We start from the raw sequence: 23,945 nt of genomic DNA, 5'->3' as shown, positions 1-23,945 counted from the left end.
CTTGCATCTATTTTCTGTAACTTGTTTCTCCTGGAATGGACCACAGCGTGATGTGCCACTCCACATCAAATGTGGCTCCTCTTACTGCTGCCTTAGGCATGTAGGAGGATTTACAGGTTTATAATCAATCTGTTTGGCTACGTTATTGCAGACCTTCCTTGGTCATCGAGTCCTGGAGTGAGACTCAAACCCAGAGCTTCTGGCTCAGAGACAGGGACACTACTACTGCACCACAGGACCTTTTAACAGTTCTCTGCCATAGCCACCAATTTGATTTTCAGATGTGAGTTGATGCTTAAATTTAAGCACATGACTAAATGGCAATTATGTCAATTGCATCTCAAAATTTCATCAAATGCCCCAAGCTGCAAAGCACCTGAAGAAAATGAATGACCTCACTGAAAGGAGAGAGGACAGTACTGTGACTCCTTAAGTGGACCGAAGCAGCTAACAGCCATTCCATACACCTAAGTGGTCATGTCCATTTGAAATTGATCAACATACTAACAAAAATCATTATCCTCCTTGGGTAGTTGGTTAACTTGTACTCTTATTGAATAATTGAACAGCTTGACACCAAGAATTGAGACTCCTGTAATCCATTTGCTGCATGCTAGTTTATAAGTTTCTTGAGCACCTTCTGGTTGTGCCACGTTGAACTCATTTTGGGATCTTATTGAGCAAGTATACTTTTGAGTTTTGAGTAGTAAGAAGAAGGTGAAATATTTCAGCATTCTAGACTTTTGGGTTAAGGGGGAGAGATGATGAGTATTGGAGTGTGACTTGCTGTTTAACTTGATGGTTCACAAAGAATGGGTATTGCCATGTTTTCTTTCAACATTTTAGTGCAAATGGACTCAGGAATCCAGAATGGGTCATTTAGCCCCCTGAACATATACTGTCATTCCAATTCAATCATGGGCTGATCTGTATCTTTCATTTATCATCCAGCCCCCATTGTACCCTTGTCTAACAAAAGTGCTTGTTAAAAATTCTGTGAGCTCCCAAGTGGCTGTTGGGACAATCCAGCAGACCATTGTCTAAAACAAATTCTCAACTTTAACACATCTTGTGCCCCTAGTTTTCTTCCCATCTCAAATAGAACTTTGAATATAGTTCCACAATATAACATTTTAATATCATCTGCAGACTTCAGAGTAAAGGGAGGGGGTCCAGGCAAATCTAATCTTGTGGATGTGCAAGCTTTCCAGCATGAGACAGTTTTTGGACCCAAGATTAGTCATTTATCATGTGGATGTTCATTATTAGATGCTGTCCTATTATCATGTTAAGGCACAAATAAGGCTGAGATTTGTACTGGGGAGTAGCTTTCTTTGGATGTAACGGAATCTATGCTTGATCGAATGACTTGAGATACAGTTTAACCAAAGAAGGATTAGTTTCTTCAGTGAGATAAAGCAATAGTACACAAACTATTCACCCCTTCAATCCTGTCCCACCATTCATTTAGCTCCTGGCTGTTGTTTACCTTCACTCTGTTTACTCTTTAAATCATACCCATACTCAGTAAAAATCTTATGTACTTGAAAAGCTCCATTGACCCAACGCCTACAATCTTTTCAGGGCACAAGTTCCAGAATTCCTTTACCCTTCCTATCAAAGTGCTTTCAAAACGATATTGCTTTAATTTACATATATGCCCTCATATTATTTGTCATTTACGTTAATGATTTGGATGAGAATATAGGAGGCATGGTTAGTAAGTTTGCAGATGACACTAAGATTGGTGGCATAGTGGACAGTGAATAAAGTTATCTCCAATTGCAATGGGATCTTGATCAATTGGGCAGTGGGCAGACAAATGGCAGATGGAGTTTGATTGAGGCAGCTGTGAGGTGATGCATTTTGGTAGATTGATAGAGCACTGGGGAGAGTTACAGAACAAAGAGATCTAGGGATACATGTTCATAGCTCCTTGAAGTTGGAGCCACAGGTGGACAGTGTGATGAAGAAGGCATTTGGCATGCTTGGTTCATCGGTTAGAACATTGAATACAGGAGTTGGAATGTCTTGTTGAAGTTGTACAAAACATTGGTAAGGTCACAATTGGAATATTGTGTGCAATTCTGGTAACCGTATTATAGAAAGGATATTAAACTAGAAAGAGCGCAGAAAAGATTTACTAGGATGCTACTGGGACTTGATGGATTGAGTTATAAGGAGAGGCTGGATAGACTGGGACTTTTTTCTCTGGAGCGTAGGAGGCTGAGAGGTGATCTTATAGAGGTCTATAAAATAATGAGGGGCACAGATCAGCTAGATTGTCAATATCTTTTCCCAAAGGTAGGGGAGTCTAAAACTAGAGGGCATATGTTTAAGGTGAGAGAGGAGAGATACAAAAGTGTCCAGAGGGGCATTTTTTTCACACAGAGGGTGGTGAGTGTCTGGAAGAAGCTGCCAGAGGTAGTAGTAGAGGTGGGTACAATTTTGACTTTTAAAAAGCATTTAGATAGTTACATGGGTATAATGGGTATGGAGGGATATGGGCCAAATGCGGGCAAATGGGATTAGCTTACGGGTTTTGAAAAAAAGGGGCGGCATGGGCAAGTTGGGCAGAAGAGCCTGTTTCCATGAAGTAAACCTCTGTCTGACAAGGACACCCAGGTCTCACTGCACACCCTTGTCTTCCAATTTACAGCCATTCAGGTTATAATCTGCTTTCTTGTTTTTGCTTTCAAAGTGAATAACTTCACATTTATCCAAATTATACTGCATCTGCCATTGATTTGCCCACTCACCCAATCTTCCGGATTATGCTGAAGGATCTCTGCATCCTCAACGCAGTTCACCCTCCCACCCAACTTGGTATCATCTGCAAACTTTGAGATGTTACATTTTGTTCCCTCATCCAAATCACTAATATATGTTGTGAATATCTGAGGTCCTAGCACCGATCGCTGTGGCACCCCACTAGTTACTGCCTGCCAATTTGAAAAGGACCCATTAATTCCTACTCTTGGTTTCTTCTCTGCCAACCAGTTTTCTATCCGGCTCAATACACTTCCCCCAGTCCCATGCGCTTTAATCTTACATGATAATCTCTTATGTGGGACTTTGTCAAACGCTTTCTGAAAGTCCAAATATACCACATCAACTGGCAACTCCAATAGTTACGTCTTCAAAGAATTCCAACAGATTTGTCAGGCATGAGTTCCCTTTCATAAATCCATGCTGACTCTGTCTGATGCTGCCACTGCTTTCCAAATGCTCTGCTATAAAACCTTTGGTAATAGATTCGAGAACTCTACCCACTACCAATGTTAGGCTTACTGGTCAATAATTCCCCGTTATATCTCTATCTCTCTTTTTGAATAGTGGAGTGACATTAGCTACCCTTCAATCTGCAGGGACTGTTCCAGAGTCTGTAGAATTCTGGAAGATGATCCACTATTTCTAGAGCCTCTTAAGTACTCTGGGATGTGGATTGTCAGGCCCTGGGGATTTATCCGCCTTCAATCCCATCAATTTTCCCAGCACCATTTCTGTACTAATATTGATTTCAGTTCTTCCCTCGCACTAAATCTTGGATTCTCCAACATTTCTGATTTGTGTCCTCTTTTGGGAAGACAGAACCAAAATACGTATTCAGTTGCTCAGCCATTTCTTTGTCCCCTATTATACATTAGGGTCTGGCCCAACCAGGTAGGAATTTTGTAAAGTTGAGTTTGTGAAGTTGGAATTTGATGCTGGTAAAGATGTAAAAAATTATAAAAATGCCAGAAAGAAAAAAAATTGCGATGTCCCTTTAAAAGCTGGTGTTTTGTCTCAGTGCTTGGAGGTTTAAAATGCAAAGTGCACCCATTGTCTGAGCTGAAGCATTTATATCAAAAAATCAAGCATAGTCTTGACAAAACAACCTGTTTTTTTAAAATTAAACCAATCACATTTAAAGCAGGCACTCAGCCACAAGGAACCTATAAAATTTGAATTTGATGGTGTTGAAAACATCAGACCAATCTTATATAGGAATATTGATAGGTCATCACAGAAAAGAAAGTGCAGGGGGGGAAATCAAGAGAACATCAGAGGAACTGACACCTCTCAACTCTGCCAGCTTCAAATATGTCTCAAGAGAGCACACCATCTAATTAGCAAAATTTGAAAGAACTGGGCAGCTTAACATTCAAAATCTGAAAGAACTGGGCAGCTTAACATTCAAAATCTGAAAGAACTGGGTAGCTTAACGTTCCAGGATGCAGATGTTTCAGGCGGGATAGAGGGGGATATAAAAGGCCTGGGGGCGTTGCACTACCAATTGAGGAGAATACCACAGCTGTACTGTGGGAAGACACCTCAGAGGGCTCCTACAGCGAGGCAATATAGGTAGAGATTCAATCGGAAGGGTGAGGTCACAATGTTGTGGGTTTACTATCGACCTCCTAACAGCCCGCGAGAGATAGAGGAACAGATATGCTGACAGATTTTAGCAAAGTGTAAAAGTAACTGGGTTGTTGTGGTGGATGATTTAACTTCCTCTACATTGACTAAGACTGGGTGATATGGCACTAACCTAACATGGCGAATGCCATTTAATTTGTTAAGGGGAAGCCGTGTTTGACAAATTTATTGGATTTCTATGACGATGTGACTAGTGCGGTAGACAGAGGGGAACCGGTGGATGTGGTGTTTCTCGATTTTCAAAAGGCATTTGATAAGGTGCCGCACAAAAGGTTGCTTCAGAAGGTTAGGGGGCATGGAGTTGGGGGTAAGGTGTTAGCGTGGATAAAGGATTGGTTGTCTAATAGGAGGCAGAGAGTTGGTATCAATGGGTGCTATTGGCGGTTGGTGACTAATGGAGTGCCGCAGGGATCGGTGCTGGGTGGGGCCTCAGCTATTTACCATTTATATAGATGACCTGGAGGAGGGGGCTGAGTGTAGGGTAACGAAATTTGCTGATGACACGAAGATGAGTGGAAAAGCAAATTGTGTGGAGGGTGTGGAAAGTCTGCAGAGGGATCTGGATAGGTTGAGCGAGTGGGCGAGGACCTGGCAGATGAAGTACAATGTTAGCAAGTGTGAGGTTATCCACTTTGGCAGGAATAATAGTAGGAGGGATTACTATTTAAAGGGCGAAAAGCTGCAGCATGCTACGGTGCAGAGGGACCTGGGGGTCCTTGTGCATGAGTCGCAAAAACCAAGTCTGCAGGTGCAGCAGGTGATCAAGAAGGCGAATGGGATGTTGGCCTTTATAGCGGGGGGGATAGAATATAAAAGCAGGAAGGTCTTGCTGCAACTGTACAGGGCACTGGTGAGGCCGCAGCTGGAGTACTGTGGGCAGTTTTGGTTGCCACACTTGCGCAAGGATATTTTGGCCTTGGAGGGAGTGCAGAGGAGGTTCACTAGGCTGATACCGGAGATGAGGAGGTTAGACTATGAAGAGAGACTGAATAGACTGGGTCTGTACTCGTTGGAGTTTAGAAGGATGAGGGGGGATCTTATAGAGACGTATAAGATAATGAAAGGGATGGATAGGGAAGAGGTAGAGAAATTCTTCCCGCTCAGAAAGGACAGCAGGACTAGAGGGCACAGCCTCAAGATAAGGGGGGGGCAGCTTAGAACAGAGTTGAGGAGGAACTTCTTCACTCAAAGGGTGGTGAACCTCTGGAATTCTCTGCCTGTTGAAGTGGTGGAGGCTACCTCGCTAAATATATTTAAGTCATGGGTAGATAGGTTTTTGACTGACAAGGGAATTAAGGGTTATGGAGAGAAAGCGGGAAAGTGGAACTGAGCCACTTCAGATCAGCCATGATCTTATTGAATAGTGGGGCAGGCTCGAAGGGCTAGATGGCCTACTCCTGCTCCTATTTCTTATGTTCTTAATTTTACAAATTTCTGAAATTCCTCTATCGTAAAAGATGTACCATTGTCTGATACTGAAACCTCCAGGATCCCATGAATGCAACAGATTTGTCTCAATTTACCAATGGTGGCAGCGGCAATCAGGGTCCTGCAAAGTTGATATGTACTCTCGTCCAGGGTCTCCATGGCCACTCAGGGTGTATATTAGCTGGCGATGGCAGGGCCTGTTCAGCTTGTCAATTGGGGCATTAACTAACTATTCTCTCTATCTCTGTATCAAGGCCCGGCTACCAGATGTAACTTATGGCTCATGAGTTCATCCTGCTTTGACCCGGATGTGAACTGCGCAGCTCTTGCAACAATAGTCACCTTCTTTGGTTTGGGACTATAGCCCTAGTCACCCACAACAGCATCCCATTTTCATAAATTATCTCCGTTCTCCTTTGTTGGTCAGGCTTTAAGAGCTCAGATTTCTTGTATATCTACCCTTGCAATACTGTTTTTTGACCGTCAGTAATACTGGATCTCTTTCTGTCCACATCCTTATGTGTTTCATTGATACCAGCAAGAATTCTATCACATGCAGTGCCAGCACAATCTCTTGCGGAATTGGGGGTGATGCCACTGTCTGTGGAAATGGCAACCTGCTGAGCGCGTCTGCATTAGATATCTGTGTTCCTGGGCGATGCTGAAAAGTGTAATTGTACGCGGCCAATGAAAGAGTCCACCTCTGAACGCTTGCCAAAGCTATTGGTGACAATGGCATATCTTTGAATAAGCCCAACAACGACTTATGGTCCAGAATAATTGTAAAATGCCAACATTAAATGTACCGATGGATCTTTTCAGCTGTGTATGTTAATGCCAAGTTTTCTTCATCAATTTGGGAATATTTATTTTCCGCCTCAGACAACATCCGTGAGGCAAAGAAAATTGGCCTTTTCGCTCCATCAGGCACTCTGTGGGACAAAACTGCTCCCACTCTATACGGTGATGCATCGCAATTCAACAATAAGTGCTTAGTTGGATCATAGTACACCAATAATGTTGATAACTGCAGAGTCTGTTTGCTTTTTTGTTAATGCTTCTTTCTGGTTTTCTCCTCACCTCCATTGTTGATGTTTCTTTAACAATTGATAGAGTGGGGCTTTTGTAGAAATCTCCCATTATTGTTTACCATTCTGAGAAATAACTTTAATTCAGAGACATTTGATGGTTGTGCAATCTCTTTTATGGTTTTTTCCTTATCTTCCAAGGGATGTAAACCTTTGCATCCACCTTAAAACCTAAATGGATAACTTTGTCTACTTGGAAGGTACATTTCTTCTGTTTAAGATAACCTCTACTTCTTCAAATCACTTCAAAACTTCCTCCAAGTTTGTCCTGTTTTCTTCAGGTATGGCTTGTGTAATTAAAATGTTGTTGAGATAAAGCACTGTATTTGGGATGCCTTGTTGACTTTTGATTGTTTGCTGGAAAATAGCACAGACTGATAAGACTCCAAAAGATAGGAATGTATACTGATTTCCTCCCACAGTCCAAAAATATATGAATTAGTTGGATTGGCCATGGTATAATATGAGGGGTTAGACCATAAGACATAGGAACAGAATTCAGCCACTCAGCCCATCGAGTCTTCTCTGCCCTTCAATCATGGCTGATATTTTTCTCATCCCCATTCTCCTGCCTTTTCCCCATTTCCCCTTGTTAATCAAGAATCTATCTGTCTCTAAATTAAAGACACTCAATAACTGGTCTCCACAGGCTTCTGCGGCAAAGAGTTCCACAGATTCACCACTCTCTCGCTGAAGAAATTCCTCCTTATCTCTGTTTTAAAGATTCATCCCTTTAGTCTGAAGTTGTGCCCTCTGGTTCTCGTTTTTCCTTTGAGTGGAAACATCCTCTCCACATCCACTCTATCCAGGCCACGCAGTATCCTGTAAGTTTCAATAAGATCCCCCCTCATCCTTCTAAACTCCAACAAGTACAGACCCAGAGTCCTCAACCATTCCTCATATGACAAGCTCTTCATTCCAGGGATCATTCTTGTGAACCTCCTGCGGACCCTTTCCAAGCAAGAAGTTTCACAACACCACTAGTGGCATTTGCTACCAAATAAACCTGTTGGACTTTAACCTGGTATTGTGAGACTTATTGCTGTGTTTATCCCAGCCCAATGCCGGCATCTCCACATCATGATTACCATCGACTCTTTCCAAGATTAGCCCATCCTTCCTTAGACATGGGGCCCAAAATTGCTCACAATACTCCAAATGGGGGTCTAGGTTACAAGGAAGAGGAGTGGGCTTGGATGGGATATTGTGTTGGAGGTTCGGTGCAGACTGGATGGGCTGAATGGCCTGTTTGTGTACTGGAGGACTCTGGTCCTCTGGCCTCTCTCTGTGAGGAGGTAGTACCGCCTCCTGGAATGTGCTGGATCTCATTGGTCAGTAGCCGCTGCCAATCATAGTTTCCTCCGCTCTGATTGGCTGTCTCCGTTCGCTGTGGAATTCCCCGGATACGGACGGAATCATTGTTTGTTTCAGTTTTGGTGCCGAGCGGCGATCGGGGAATCTGCTGGATTCCGGAGCCTGGGAGCCGATCCCGGAGAGTTCGGAGTCAATCCCGGAGCTTGGGAGCCGATCCCGGGGAGGGTCGCGGTCAGTCTCGGGGCTTCCCACTGTTCCCCCGCCGGCAGGAGCGGCGGGTGGTTCCGACTGGGAGGCAGTGACTCAGCCCTCCCGGTCCCCACTCACACAGCCCAGTGAGCCGGGCTCCCTCTTGTCTGAGCTGAGATGTCGGATGCCGGGCCGCCGGCAGCGGAACCTGCACTCAATTCGGAGAACCTGTACGTGATCGTGGACTGCAGCTCGGAGCTCATCAATCTGCTAAGGTGGGTGAAGGCAGTGCCGGGCGGACAGGAGTTGGGGGGGGGAGAGGGGGATAGAGTGTGCATAGGCAGAGGGAGTGCTGAGGGTGGGAATAGTTTGGGAAGGAGAGTCTGTATGTGTAGGTAGGGAAAGGGGGATGAGTGCAGGAGGGGGTGACTGGTGTGGAGAGATGTTGATGCCAGTATGGAATTGAGAACTGTGGCAAAGAAGGTGGTGTCTGAGGTGGATATGGAGGGACGGGGGTGTTGGGGTAATGAATCAGCGGTGAACATAAAGTAGACCAGAGTGGGGAAAGACAGTTTAAAGGGATCTGGGCAGAATTGTGGCACAGTGATTAGCGCTACAGCCTCACAACACCAGGGATCTGGGTTCAAATCCCAGCTTGGGTCACTCTCTATATGGAGTTTTCATGTTCTCCCCATGTCTACATGGGTTTCCTCTGGGTACACAGGTTTCCTCCCACAGCGCAACGATGCGCAGGTTAGGTGGCTTGGCTGTGCTAAGTTGCCCCTTAGTGTCGGGGGAACTAAAGAACAAAGAGAGCGAAGAAAATTACAGCGCAGGAACAGGCCATTCAGCCCTTCAAGCCTGCACCGACCAAGCTGCCTGACTTGACCAAAACCCCCCACTTTTCCAGGGACCATATCCCTCTATTCCCATCCTATTCATGTACTTGTTAAGACGCCCCTTAAAAGTCATTACCATATCAGCTTCCACTACCTCTCCTGGCATTGAGTTCCAGACACCCACTACTCTCTGTAAAAAATCTGCCTTGTACATTTAACCTATGTCCCCTATAATTGACTCTTCCACCCTGGGAAAAAGCTTCTTACTATCCACTCTATCCATGCTCTCATGCCTGTCACTAGCTAGGGTAAATGCGTGAGGTTATGGGGATAGGATCTGAGTGAGATTGTGATTGGTGCAGACTTGATGGGCGGAATGGCCTCCTTCTGCACTGTAGGGGTTCTGTGATCATCACATAATTGTTACAGCACCTAAGGAGGCCATTTGATTTATTATTGTCACATGTATTGGTATGCAGTGAAAAATATTGTTTCTTGTGCTATACAGACAAACATATTGTTCATAGAGTACATAGGGGAGACAGAAAGGAGGGTGCAGAATGAAGTGTTGCTAGGGTGTAGGAAAAGATCAACTTACTATAAGGTAGTTCCATTCAAAAATCTGGCGGCAGAGAAGAAGCTGTTCTTGAGTCCATTGGTAACGATCTGAGACTTTTGTATCTTTTTCCTGATGCAAGAAGGTGGAAGAGAGAATGTCCGGGGTGCATGGGGTCCTTAATTATGCTGGCTGCTTTTTAGAGGCAGTGAGAAGTGTAGATAGACTCGATGGTTAGGAGGCTGGTTTGCATGATGGAATGGGTTATGTTCTCAACACTTTATAGTTTCTTGCAGTCTTGGGTAGAACAGGAGTCGTACCAAGCTGTGATATACCTGGAAAGGATAGTTTTTATGATGCATCTATAAAATTCGGCGATAGTCATAGCGGACGTCAAATTTCCTTAGACTCCTGAGAAAGTAGAGGTGTTGGTGGGATTTCTCAACTATAACTGTAACTGGCATTGAGGGAGAGATTGTTGTTGCACCATTTCATCAGATTCTCTTTCCTGTACTCCGTCTCATCATTGTTTGAGATCCAACCCTGGTGGTGTCATCAGCAAACTTGAAAATGGAGTTGGAGCAGAGTTTGGTCACAGTCATAAGTTTATAAAGAATATAATAAGGGACTGAGGACACAGCCTTGCGGGGCACTGGTGTTGAGGATAATCGTGGAGGATGTGTTGATGCCTGTTGTTACTGATTGTGGTCTGTGGGTTAGAAAGTCTAGGATCCAGTCACAGAGGGAGAAGCCAAACCATAAGCCACGGAGTCTGGAGGTGAGATTTGAAAGGATAATGGTATAAAAGGCTGAGCTGTAGTCAATTAATAGATGTCTGACATAAGTGCCTTTGTTGTCCAGCTGTTCTTGTGTTGAGTGCAGGGCTGGGGGATAACGTCAGCTGTGGACCTGTTGTGGCAATAAGCAAATTGTAGTGGATCCAGGCAATCTGGAAGGCGGAGTTGATCCGTGCCGTAACTAACCTTTCAAAATGCTTCATAGCGATGGATATCAGAGCCACTGGGCAATAGTCTGCACCGGTTCTCCTAATGAAGCATTCTGATTTAGTGCCTTTTCCTTGTATCCCTGCACATTGTTTCTATTCAAACAATTACCTGATGCCACCTGGAATGCCCGGACTGAACCTGGCTCAACCACATTTTCAGGCAGAGCCAAGACCCCCAAAACTCAATTTTTTTTCTCACATTGCGGTGGTTTCTTTTGCAAATCACTTTAAATCTTTGTCTTCTCGTTTTTGATCCTTTTCCCAGCAGGATCAGTTTCTCCCTCTCTATCTCTCCAGCCTCCTCATAATTTTGAGCATCTCTATCAAATCTCCTCTTAGCCTTCTTTTCTCCAAGGAGAACAGTCCCAACCTCTCCAATTTATTTTCATAACTGATGTTTCTCATCCCTGGAACCATTCTTGTAAGCCTCTTCTGCATTCTCTCTAATGCGTTCACCTCCTTCCCAAAGCGTGGTGCCCAGAACAGTACACAATATTCCAGCTGAGGTCTAACGAGTATCTTGTATATGTTCAGCATAATCTTCTTGCTCTTGTACTCTGTGTCCCCATTAATATAGCCCAGAGCACTAAATGTGTTATTAACTGCTCTCCCTCTGTGTCCTATCATCTTCAATGATCTAAGCACGTATACACTCAGGTCCCTCTGCTCCTACACCCCTTTTAGAATTTTACCCCTTTTTTATATTGTCTCTCCATGTTCTTCCAGAGTGCATTACCTCACGCTTATCCACATTGAACTTCATCTTCCCCCTATCTGCCCGTTCCACCATCTTGTCTATCTCCTTCTGAAGTTCTACATTGTTCTCTTCACGGTTTATAATATTTCCCAAGTTTTGTGTCATCCACAAACTTTGAAATTGTTCCTTGCTCAACAAGATCTAGGTAGTTATTATATATCAGGAAAAGCAATGATCCCCAGAACCTAACAGCACTACAAACCTTCCTCCAGTCTGAAAAGTATCCATTGACCATTACTCTCTGCTCCCTGTTATTCAGCCAATTTTGTATCCATGTTGCTGCCATGCCTTTTATTCCATGAGCTTTCTCACAAACCTGTTATCTGGCCCTGTTCAAATGCCTTCTGAAAGTCTATGTACACCACATCAACAGCATTATCCTCATCAACCCTTTCCATTACTTCCTCAAAACACTCCAGCAAATTAGTTAAACTCAGTTTCCCCTTTGCACATCCATGCTGGCTTTTCCTAATCAACACCTCCCCTGAGTCTAGAGAAGACTGGATGATTATTGCCAGCGCAACTTCCATTCTCACTTGCTTTAATATTTCTGGATGCATCTACAAAAGGTTGTGAATGTAGCCCAATCCATCACGCAAACCAGCCTCCTGTCCATTGACTCTGTCTGCACTCCCCTCTGCCTCGGCAAAGCAGCCAGCATGATTAAGGACCCCAAAAACCCTGGACAGTATCTCATCCAGCTTCCATTGGGAAAAAGATACAGAAGTCTGAGGCCGCATACCAGCCGACTCATGAACAGCTCCTTCTCTGCTGCCATCAGACTTTTGAATGGACCTGCCTTGCATTAAGTTGATCTTTCTCAGCTATGATTGGACGCTACATTCTGCACTCTCTCCTTTCCTTCCCTATGAATGGTATGTTTTGTCTGTATAGCGCGCAAGAAACAATACTTTTCACTGCATAATACATGTGACAAAAGTAAATCATCTCATCTGGTCCTGATACCTTGTCAGTTTTCACCACTGACAATCTCTTCAACATTTCGTCTTTAGCAGTTTTGAAATCTTCTAGGGACAGAATTTTCCTGGCTGTCACCAACCTGGGGAACATCTAACTCATTGGTAAAGATAAATGCAAAATGAATATCTCAGTGATGCCCCCTAAATTCCCTTTCAGGTCCCTGATTGGCTTTACTGCTTTTACCATCCATTTTACTATTACATGCCTGTAAAAGATTTTGGGATTTCCCTATATGTTGGCTGCTAGTCTTTTCTCATGATCCCTCTCCAGTTCTGTAATGTGTTTTTTTCACCTCCCTCTGAACCTTTTGTATTCCTCTTGGTTCTGAACTGTATTTCTACTTGACACCTGTCATAAACACACCTTTTCTTTCTTATCCTAATTTCTATCTCCTTGTTCATCCAGGGAGCTCTGGATTTGTTTGCCCTCCCTTTCACTTTTAAGGGAATATTGCTTGACTGTGTCTGGACCATTTCTATTTTGAAGGTAGCCCATTGTTTAGCTATTGTTTTTCCCAACAACCTTTCATTCTAGTCTAACCAGCCTAGCTGTGTTCTTGCCCCATTGAAGCCGGTGCTCCCCAGGTAATTATTTTTACTCTAAATTGCCTATTTTCCTTTTCTATTATTATCCAACACCGTACAATACATTGATCCCTGGCCCCTAAATGTTCCCCTACTGAAACTTGATCCACTTGGCCCATCTTATTTCCAAGAATCAGGTCCAACAATGCATTCTTTCTTGTTGGACTGGGCACATACTGTTGTAGAATTTTTTCCTGGATACAATCTCGGAACATTTGCCCCTCCTAGTCCTTTACATCACTATTTTCTGTGTAATTAAAGTCCCCTATTATAACAACTCTATAATGTTTGCATCTCTCTGCAATTTCCCTGCAGATTCGTTCTACATCCTTCTGACTATTTGGTGGTCTACAGACTACACCAAGCAATGAAACTGAGCCCTTTTTGTTCCTCAGCTCTAGCCAAATTGATTCTGTCCTCAAATCCTCTGTGACATCCTCTCTCCAGCCCTTCGATGTTCTCCCTAACCAATACAGCCGTTCCTCCCCTTTCCTTCCTTTCCAATCTTTTCTGAACACCTTGTGCTCAGGAATATTTAACATCCAGTCTTGCCCTTCATGAGACCAGATCTCTCTTATCACCATAAAATCATATTTGTACAATGCATTCTGCACCTGTAGCTCCCCAACCTTATTTAGTATACTTTGTGCATTCACATACATGCACAGATGCTGGCATCTATTATAAAATACATGGTAACAGAACATTTAGAAAGCATTAATGGGATTGGACAAAGCCAGCATGGATTTATGAAAGGTAAATTGTGCTTAAATCTACTGGAGTTTTTTGAACATGTAACTCATAGATAAGGGAGAACCAATGAATGCGGTGTATTTGGACTTTCAGAGGCTACTGATAAGTGGTTAGTGGGCAAAATTAAAGCATGTGGGATTGGGTGTAATGTATTGGCATGGGTCGAATGTTGGTTGACAGACAGGAAAGAAAGCTGCCCCACGAGAAGAAATTGGTTCGACTGGGTTTGTATTGACTATAGTTTAGAAACATGAAAGGAGGTCTGATTGAAATGTGTAACATTCTAACAGGGCTGGATAGTCTAGATGCAGAGAGGATGCTTTCCCTGACTGGGAAATATTGAACCGGGAGACACAGTCCCAGGATATGAGGTAGACCATTTAGGACTGAGTTGAGGAAACATTTCTTCACTCAAAGAGTAGTGAACCTGTGGAATCCTCCACCACAGAAGACTGTGGAGGAAAAGTTGCTGAATGTGTTTGATAAAAAGATGGATAACCTTTTAGATCTTAATGGCTTCAGAAGATACAGGGAGAAAACAGGAGTATGGGGTTGAGATTGAGGATTAACTGTGATCGTATTGAATGGCAGTGCAGGTTCAAAGAGTTGAATGGCCTACTCCTAATTTCAGTGCTATATGTCATTACTTTTTCTCTTATTTCACTTTCACTTATTAGCTTACTATTTTCTATACTAGTGTTATCTGTCCCACCCAGCATTTTGTGCATCCTGGTATTCTTCTCTAATATTTCCTCTTGGATTCCATATCCCTGCTTTAAAGCCCTCCCAATAGCACTAGCAAAGCACCCCATAAGGAACTCAGTCGTAGCTCTGTTCGGGTGCAGTCTGTCTGGCTTGTACAGCTGCCATTTCCCCACAGAGCCAGTCCCAGTGTCCCAGAAATCTAAGGCTGTCCCTACGGCTCTTTCCAGCCTCGCATTCATCTGCTTTCAGCTTTTATTTTCTGTACTCACTTTCATGATGCATTGGGAATAATTCAGGAATTACTATCTTTGATGTCATGGTGGCACAGTGGTTAGCACTGCTGCCTCATAGTGCTAGGGACCCGGGTTTGATTCCCAGCTTGGGTCACTGTCTATGTGGAGTTTGCATATTCTCCCTGTTTCCTCCAGGTACTCTGGTTTCCACCTGCATTCTGAAGGATGTGCCGGTTAAATGCATTGACCTGAACAGGCGTCAAGTGTGGCGACTAGGGGAATTTTACAGTAACTTCATTGCGGTTTTAATGCAAGCCTTACTTGTGACTAATAAATAAACTTTAACTTTTTCAATTTTCTGTCTATTTCCCTAAATTCTGATTGCTGAATCTCTTCCCACCTATGTTGTTTGGACCAATGTGCACTCTGGCTGTTCACCATTCCCCAAAGAGATCTCCTGCAGCCACTCTGTGACATCCTGGACCCTGACATAAGGGAGGCAACATACCATCCTGGAGTTACCTCTAGCCACAGAAATGCCTGTCAGTTCCCCTAACTAATGAACCCCCTGTCACTATCGCTCTTCCATTCCTCCTGCCCTCCTGTGCAGCTGAGCTGCTTGTAGTAAACCCAGCTGTGACTGCGCTCCTCAGTGGAGTAAGAAGTCTCACAACACCAGGTTGGCATTTCTACATCATGACTCCTCCATGGAACCAGCGTCCCCTCACTAGCTTCCAAAACGAAAAACTGAGTTTTGAGCAGGACCCTAGAGGACTCCCATGCTACCTGTCTAGTTCTCGGCCCACCCTTTTCCTCTCAGCCTCCAGGCTCTTTAAGCTACAGTGTGACCACCTTTCTGGACTTGCTATCCATATGATAGGATAGTCAGAGGCTTTTTCCAAGGGTGAGAGTGTTAATTACAAGGGAGCACAGACTCAAGGTGAGAGGGGGAAGGTTTAAGGGAGATGTGCAGGGGAAGTTCTTCGCGCAGAGAGTGGTGGGTACCTGGAACATGCAGCCAGACAAGGTGATGGAATCAGACACATCAGCAACATTTAAGAGGCATCTGGACTCAGTCATGCAGATAGGCTGCAGTGATTCCAGGCACTGCTCGAGCTCTGAAACCAGGAGCTCAAGTTTCTGCAGCTGGCAGAACTTCCTGCACACACGGAGAGTGGTTATCAATCGGTGTGCTGTGAAGACACACTCAAGTGTGCTGCAAGGAAAAGATTAAAAATGATTCGAAATTCATGTAATTAAACTAAAACTAACCTTTGTCTTCAGCTTTGTGGTCGGCATAAGACTGTAAGATATCGGAGCAGAATTCGGCCCATCGAGTCTGCTCCACCATTTAACCTTGGCTGGTAAGTTTCTCAACCCCGTTCTCCGATCTTTTCCCTGTAACCCTTGATCCCCTTAGCAACCAGGAACCTGTCTATCTCTGTCTTAAAAGCACTCAGTGACCTGGGCTCTACAGCCTTCTGTGGCAATGAATTCCATAGATTCGCCACCCTCTGCCTGAAGAAATTCCTCCTTATCTCGGTTCTAAAGGGTCGTCCCTTTACTCTGAGGCTGTGCCCTCAGATCCTAGCCTCTCCGACTAACGGAAACATCTTCAGCACTTCCACTCTATCCAGGTCTTTCAATATTCTGTAAGTTTCATTGGGTCTTGGCATCTCCAAGACCTGACGAATCTAAGGTCTCCCATGCATGTGCCAGCTGGGAAAGAGCTGTGCACGCATGGTTTAGATTTTTTATGTTGGTCAGGCCCATGCACGTGATCAAAGGGCAGCACAGTGAGTTAGCACTGCTGTCTCACACCGCCAGGGACCCGGGTTCGATTCCCGGCTTGGGTCACTGTCTGTGTGGAGTTTGCATGTTCTCCCCATGCCTGCATGGGTTTCCTTTGGGTGCTCCGGTTTCCTCCCAGTCCAAAGATGTACAGGTTAGATAAATTGGCTGTGCCAAATTCTCCCTCTGTGTACCCGAACAGGCGCCAAAGTGTGACGATTAGGGGAATTTCACAGTAACTTCATTGCAGTATAAGTTTAAGACTACTTGTGATTAATAAATAAACTTAGCTTAACTTTGGAGCCAAATCAAAAAAGACAAAGAAGTGAAAACTCTAAAAGGGTGCAAGAACTCTGGGAAGTGAGCGAGAGACAGGTTTTAAAAAAAAGGCATATGCTGTCCTAAATATCACAATATTGAAACCATGCCAGTAACTTGTTTCTAAAGTTCTGTTTAGCTAATGCCGAGATATGAGATTAGCATTAATAGAATCCATAGAACCATACAGTGCAGAAAGAGGCCCTTTGGCCCATCAAGTCTGCACTGAACACAATCCCACCCAGGCCCTACCCCCATATCCCTTACACAATATACCCACTAATTCCTCTAACCTACACATCCCTGGACACCAAGGGTCAATTTCTTAGCACGGCCAATCAACCTAACTTGCACATCTTTTGTCCTGCACTTCAACTTTCTCCTTTTTCTTTTTTATTATGTTACCATTTTTTCCCAAACTTAATTTTTCTACCTGAGGTAATAGTACTGAAACTATTAATACAGAAGCAAAATACTGCCGATGCTGGAAACCTGACATTCCAGGAAAACTCTGTCTCTACAGATGCTGTTGATTGTAATAGTCAACATTCATGTTGCTCGTTTCAAAATATTAAATCATGTATGAACTGGATAAAGGACTTCTGAACTGTGTTTTTAATGACATCATGGTTCCCTTTATATCTTGTATCGTTTACAATTTTAAGTCAATGGCCCAGGTTTAAAGTAAAGTTTAAAAGTTTATTTATTCATCAGAAGTAGGTTTACATTCATACTGCAATGAAGTTACTGTGTAAATCTCCTAGAAGCCACAGTCTGGCACCTGTTCGGATGCACTGAGGGAGAACTTAGCATGACCAATTCAGCTAACCCACATATCTTTGGATGTGGGAGGAAACTGGAACACCTGGAAGAAACCTACGCAGACACGGGGAGAATATACAAACTCCACAAGCCCGGAATCGAACCCGGGTCCCAGGTGCTGTGAGGCAGCGGTGCTAACCACTGTGCCACCGTGCTGCACCCTAGAACTAACGCTATCAGTGTTGAGCACTATTATGGTGGAAATCAGATTTTTGACATTCACACATCCACAGTAAAACATAGAAACTGCTGATGGCAAATGCAGGTGGAAATTTGCTCTAAAAATTGCTAGAGGGCAGTTCAGAGAAAATGGGAGGTGTGCTTCAAAATCTTTTTACAATGTAGAGGTATAAAAGGCTGGGAACTGCTAGTCAAGAACACCGATATATCCATGACTTTGCACAGATTTACAGGACTTGTCTGAGCTTCCCTGCCGTGTCTTAACCTTAGTCCTCTTGCATTCACTTTATTCTGTTTTGGATTACTTGTGTAACCACACCACGTAGGCCCTAACTTTCCCTCATTCCAGGTGCCAGTGTTTCACACACTGCCCCTTACAACAGCCAGTCCACTTACCAGTTTCTTGTCTTTTTCTTTGCACTGTTCCTCAAAACAGCTGAGATACTCACCAACCAACTAGCCTCAACCCCTGCAGGAGGGGAAGACCATTTTCTGAAGATGGAAAAGTTAGAAAATACTATAAAAATGATCACCTTCAGTGTAAAAATGTTCAGTCGCACTCTTTCCCCCCTCCATTTCTGGCCTTTGCTCAGGTAGTTGATCGCACTAAGTGTGGTACAGAGCCCCTCATATTTCCTCCATGATCCTCTTGTGAGGTGTGCATGTGTGTTATGAGCATTCTGCTTAGCTGCCATGCTCAGCCACCCCATGCTTGAAGGAATAGGTTCATGGGCAGCTGGTATTGGTGCCATCAGTAGCATGGCTGATGTGATGCAGGACTGGTACAAGTAACAGTGCTTTCCACTGATACCACTGATCCAGCTGCCTCACGCCTTCCATTAATTTTCCTTCAGTGTCATGGTCTTGATTTGTTAGGGATGATATATACACACTGTTGAATAAAGCAACATTTCTCTGTGTTTCAGTGTGAATTCAGTGCAGCCGGAATCAGGAATTGTTGCTGACATTGACGTCAGTGAACTTCTGTATCCAAAAAGTTCGGAAAGCTTCTACGAATTGAAAAGTCAGCCCATCAGCAACAGGTTTGTCCAGTCTTTCCCTGTTTCTTCACATGCAATGCTTCCTATTTTTGCCCCCCTTCCCATCAACCATCTCTAACCATAGAGGTTTACAACATGGAAACAGGCCTTTCGGCCTAACTTGTTCATGCCGTCCTTTTTTTTAAACCACCAAGCTAGTCCCCATTGCCCGTGTTTGGTCCATATCCCTCTATACTCATATTACCCATGTAACTGTCTAGATGCTTTTTAAAAGACAATATTGTACCCATCTCTAGAACTACCTATGGCAGCTTGTTCCAGACACTCACCACCCTCTGGAAAAAAATTACCTTCTGGATCCTTTTGTATCTCTCCCATCTCACCTTAAACTTATGCCCTCTAGTTTTAGACTTCTCTACCTTTGGGAAAAGATATTGACTGACTAGCTGATCTATGCCCCTCATTATTTTATAGACCTCCATAAGATCACCCCTGAGCCTCCTACGCTCCTGGGGAAAAAAGCAATAGTGTATTCAGCCTCTTCTTATAACTTAAACTATCAAGTCCCAGTAGCATCCTAGTGAATCTTTTCAGTGCTCTTTCTACTTTAATAATATCCCTTCTATAATAGAATGACAAGAACTGTACACAGTATTCCAAGTGTGGCCCTACTAATGTCTTGTACAATTTCAACAGGATATCCCAACTCCTGTATTCAGTGTTCTGATCAATGAAACCAAGCATGCTAAATCCCTTTTTCACCACTCTATCCACCTGTGACTCTGCCCCCACTGTCCTCATGTGCGTGCCATCCCCCCCAGCCCCAGGGCTCGATTCCACGCATGCCAATCCCCTCCACCCCCCTCCCGGCGCATGTGCCCCGCGCGTGCTGTGACCCTTGGTGCTCACATGCACGAGCTGTGTGTCCCCCCCCCCCACCCCGCGGTCATGCCCATGTGTCGTCCCCCTCCTGCCGGCCGGGCACGCGGGCCGCCCCTCTCTTGGCCATGTACGTGTACCGACCCTCCCACCCTGTTTTCAGTGTATGTCAACACATGACAATAACAAATCAAAGCAAATTTCTCTCTTTTGTCTGCCTCTCTTCCCCCCCCCCCCTCACTCTGCCTCTCTCCCCCGCCCCGCACTCTGCCTCTCCCCCCCCCCCACTCTGCCTCTCTCCCCCCTCTCTCTATCTGCCTCCCCCCCCTCCCCCCCCTCTCCCCCCCCCTTCTCCCCCCTCTCCCCCCTCTCCCCCCCCTTCTCCCCCCCCCTCCCCCCCCTCTTTCCCCCCCCCTTTCCCCCCCCTCTTTCCCCCCCCCCTTTCCCCCCCCTCTCCCCCCCTCTTTCCCCCCCCTCTCCCCCCCTCTCTGTAACTTTTCCTCTCACTCTTGCTTTGTGTCTCTTTTGCCCTGTCTCGCTCCCTCTTTCTGTGCCTCTGTCTCACCTCCCTCCATCCCAGCACCATCAGGTTGGAGCCTGTCTGCTGCCTCCTGAATGTGAGGCTTGCAAATGGAGGGGTATTATGTGTATCTGAAGTTGAGAACTGGCTGCATTTTCTTCCTGTACACAGAGAGGAAGTGGGAGAGCAGCCAGCTCCCAGCAGAGGGTGTGGAAGAAATGAAACTGCGGTGAATCAGCAGAAGCTCTGGAATTCAAACAAGGACTGTTTGCAAAGAGACTTCCTGCTTTGAGTGAGGCCGGTTCATGTGGGGGCGGAAGCAGAGTGGGAATGTGCTGATCTTAGCTTTCCTCATCACTCCCACTGACTGCTTCACAGTGAGTTACTTAACAAATAGGGTGAGGCAGAGAGTGCTGGGGAGGATGGAGAGATAGAGAGAGACAGAGGGTGGAGAGGGCCAAGAGGGAGAGGTGGAGTTAGAAGATGAGGGAGGGGTGGAGAGGGGAGGAGTGCTAGAGGCAGGAAGGGGGAAAGATGGAGTCTAGGAGAGAGGGGGAGGTGAAGAGGGAAAGTGGGAGAAATGAGACCTGATGGTGAGAGAGAGATGGGGGGGGAAGGAAGAAGGGAGATGGGATGGAGGAAGGAGAGGCATAGAGTCAGATGAAAAGAGGGTGGAGAGGGGATGGGGGCGAGAAGGAGAGAACATGACTGAACCAGATGGCGAGAGAGGAGAGGGAAGTGAGGGCATGAGGGAGGATGGTACATGAGGGTGAATGAGGCGTGCAGGCGTGAGAGGGAACAGAGTGCGAGGGCGGAGGGGGGCACAGCACAAGGGTGGGAAAGCATTTGGAGCCAAGCAATGCTTGACAAAGGGTCATCTGGACTCGAAATGTCAGTTCTTTTCTCTCCTTACAGGTGCTGCCAGACCTGCTGAGATTTTCCAGTATTTTCTCTTCTGTTTTCAGGTTCCAGCATCTGCAGTAATTTGCTTTTGCCAGGATGTTGCCTGGCATGGAGGGTATTAGGAGAGATTGAATAAACTGGGACTGTTCTTCCTGAAAAGAATGTCGGGGCAACCTGATAGAAGTTTATAAAATTATGAGGTTTATAGATAAGGTGATCAGTTGGAAGCTTTTTCCCGGGGCAGAAATGACAATTAAAAGGGGGCACAAGTTCAATGTAATGGAAAGTGAGGTGGTTGAGGCAGATACGTTAAGACTTGTCTGGATAGACACATGAACAGGCGGGGAATAGAGGGATACAGGGCTACCGCAGGCTTGGTAGGCCGAAGAGCCTGTTCCTGTGCTGTACTGTTCCTTGAAGTGGCTTGGAGAAATAATGGATGCATTGGTAGTCATCTTCCAAGATGCTATAGACTGGAGCAGTTCCTACAGATCGAAGGGTAGCTAACATAATCCCACTATTTAAAAAGGGAGGTAGAGAGAAAACAGGGAATTATAGATAAGTAACACTGATGTTAGTGGTGGGGTTTATTCTAGAGCTCATTATCAAAGATTTTACAGCAACATTTTCGGAAAACAGCGGCAGGATTGGACAGAGTCAGCATGAATTTATGAAAGGGAAACCATGCTTGACAAATCTGCTGGAATTCTTTGAGGATGTAACTTGTAGAGTTAATGTGGAAGAGCCAGTGGATGCAGTTTATTTAAACTTTCAGAAGGTTTTCGACAAAGTCCCCACATGTGAGAACGTGTAAAATTAAAGCATGTGGAATTGGGGGTAATGTGTTAAGCTGGATAAAAAACTGTTTAGCAGAAGGGAAACAGGGAAGGAATAAACTGGTCTTTTTCCAATGGCTTGCAGTGACTAGTGGGATAATTGCTGAAACCCCAGCTTTTCACTGTATATTAATGATTTAGGTGAGGGAAATATCATATCTCCAGATTTGCAGATGACACAAAGCTGGGTGGGAGGGTAAGCTGTAAGGCGGATGCGGAGATGCTTCAGTATGATTCGGACAAGTGGAGTGAGTGGGCGAATCAATGGCAGATGCAGTACAATTTGGATAAATGTGAGGTTATCCACTTTGGTAGCAAAACCAGGAAGGTATCTGAACGGCCATAAATAGGGTGAGGGAATTGTGCATCGAGACCTGGGTGTCCTCTCATATCAGTCGCTGAGGTAAGCATATGGGTACAGCAGGCAGTAAAAAAGGCAAATGGTATGTTAGTCTTCAAAGCAAAAGGATTCGAGTACAGGAGCAGGGATGCCTTGCTGCAATTATACAGGGCCAAACCAGGAATATTGTGGTGCAATTTTGGTCTCCTTAGCTGAGTAAAGATGTTCTCGCTCTAAAGATAGCGCAGCGCAAATCTGCGTACTGATTCCTGGGATGATAGGACTGAGATATAAGGAAAGATTGAGTCAGTTAGGATTGTATTTGCTGAAGTTTAGAAGAATAGTGGAGGGGGTGGTCACCTTAGAAACCAGTAAAATTAGACAGGATTAGTTAGGGCAAATGCAAGAAGGATGTTTTCGATGGTGGGGGTGTCCGGCACGAGGGTTACAGCCTGAGGATTCGGGGTAGACTATTTAGGACAGAGATGATGACACATTTTTTCATCTGAAGTGGTCAGCCTATGGAATTCGCTACAACGGAAAGTGGTTGAGGCCAAAACATTGAATGTTTTCAAGAAGCCGTTAGGTAAAGCACTTGGGACAAAGGGATCAAGGGATATGGGGGAAAAGTGGGATCAGGCTATTGAGTTGGGTGATCAGCCATAATCATGATGAATGGTGGAGCAAGCTCGAAGGGCAAATGGCTGCCTTCTGCTCCTATTTGCTGCTCCTATTTTAATCTTCTCTGGTCTCTGGGGAAAAATCCCAGTTTCTGTGGTCTATGAAATTTGAATCCTTCATTCCTGAACGCATTCTTGTGAACCTCATGTGCGAGGTCTAGGCATTGTTCTTGAAGTGCCTTATTGGCCACAATACTCTAGCAAAACACCTGACTATTGAAAATGTGTTTGGAGCTCGTGTTTCAGGCTGGAAGGCATTTTGAAAGCTGGCTCTGAGGACGTGCATTAATAGAGTACCTGTTAACATCCTAAAACTCCCTGACCCATTTGGAAGGCGTTAGCAAACACAACTTCACACCCAATTATGTAAAGGGACAAGATAGGAGGAAATGAAATCAAAAGAGCTCGATTTTTAACAAACATCTTAAACAAGAAGAGGGAAAGCAGGAGAGAGATGGATAGGACTTAGAGAGGGAGCCCAGAGCTTTGAGAATGGTGGAATGATGAGTAGGCTGGAATTGGAGGAGGGAAGAGTTTGCAGAGTTTGAGAGGGGGTGTGGGGATGAGGTGAGATCACAAGGGATTTACAAACCAGGATAAGAGTTCTAAATTTGAAAGATGGTCCTCCCCCATGCTGCCCTTTTCTTCTCCTCATTCTTACTGCCTGCACTCCTCCCACCCCTCTACTTCTTGCCACTCTTATCTATTTTCATCTCATCCAGTAGCCTGGTGAATTGTTCACATACTGTTACTTTGACAAAGTTGTTTTGCTTGGTAAGCACCAATGTAAAGATTGTTCAGTACCTCCAACCGTGCCTTCTGC

The 23,945-nt window shown here is 44.8% G+C and overlaps 1 protein-coding gene across 2 annotated transcripts in view; it reads left to right on the top strand.

The window, feature by feature from the left end:
- The first annotated feature begins 8,341 nt into the window (after positions 1 to 8,341).
- The window catches only part of LOC145339530 (microphthalmia-associated transcription factor-like), a 39,968-nt gene continuing 24,364 nt past the window's right edge, over positions 8,342 to 23,945 (top strand). Inside the window, exons 1-3 of one of the 2 annotated variants that reach the window (XM_080184012.1) lie at positions 8,617 to 8,713; positions 16,137 to 16,216; positions 18,890 to 19,006. Coding sequence is in view for 1 of the 2 variants with exons in the window: in XM_080184011.1 (XP_080040137.1) it covers positions 8,616 to 8,713; positions 18,890 to 19,006 (215 nt within the window). In the remaining variant the exon portion in view is untranslated. Of the gene's footprint in view, positions 8,714 to 16,136; positions 16,217 to 18,889; positions 19,007 to 23,945 lie in introns of both variants that reach the window. The other variant, XM_080184011.1, reaches the window with a different exon arrangement.

This window comes from Carcharhinus amblyrhynchos, unplaced genomic scaffold, assembly GCF_965287045.1.
Source record: "Carcharhinus amblyrhynchos unplaced genomic scaffold, sCarAmb.v2.hapA scaffold_518, whole genome shotgun sequence".
Classification (NCBI taxonomy): Eukaryota; Metazoa; Chordata; class Chondrichthyes; order Carcharhiniformes; family Carcharhinidae; genus Carcharhinus; species Carcharhinus amblyrhynchos.
The sequence above is the reverse complement of the archived record's forward strand: the minus strand, read 5'-3'. Positions and strand labels throughout refer to the sequence as shown.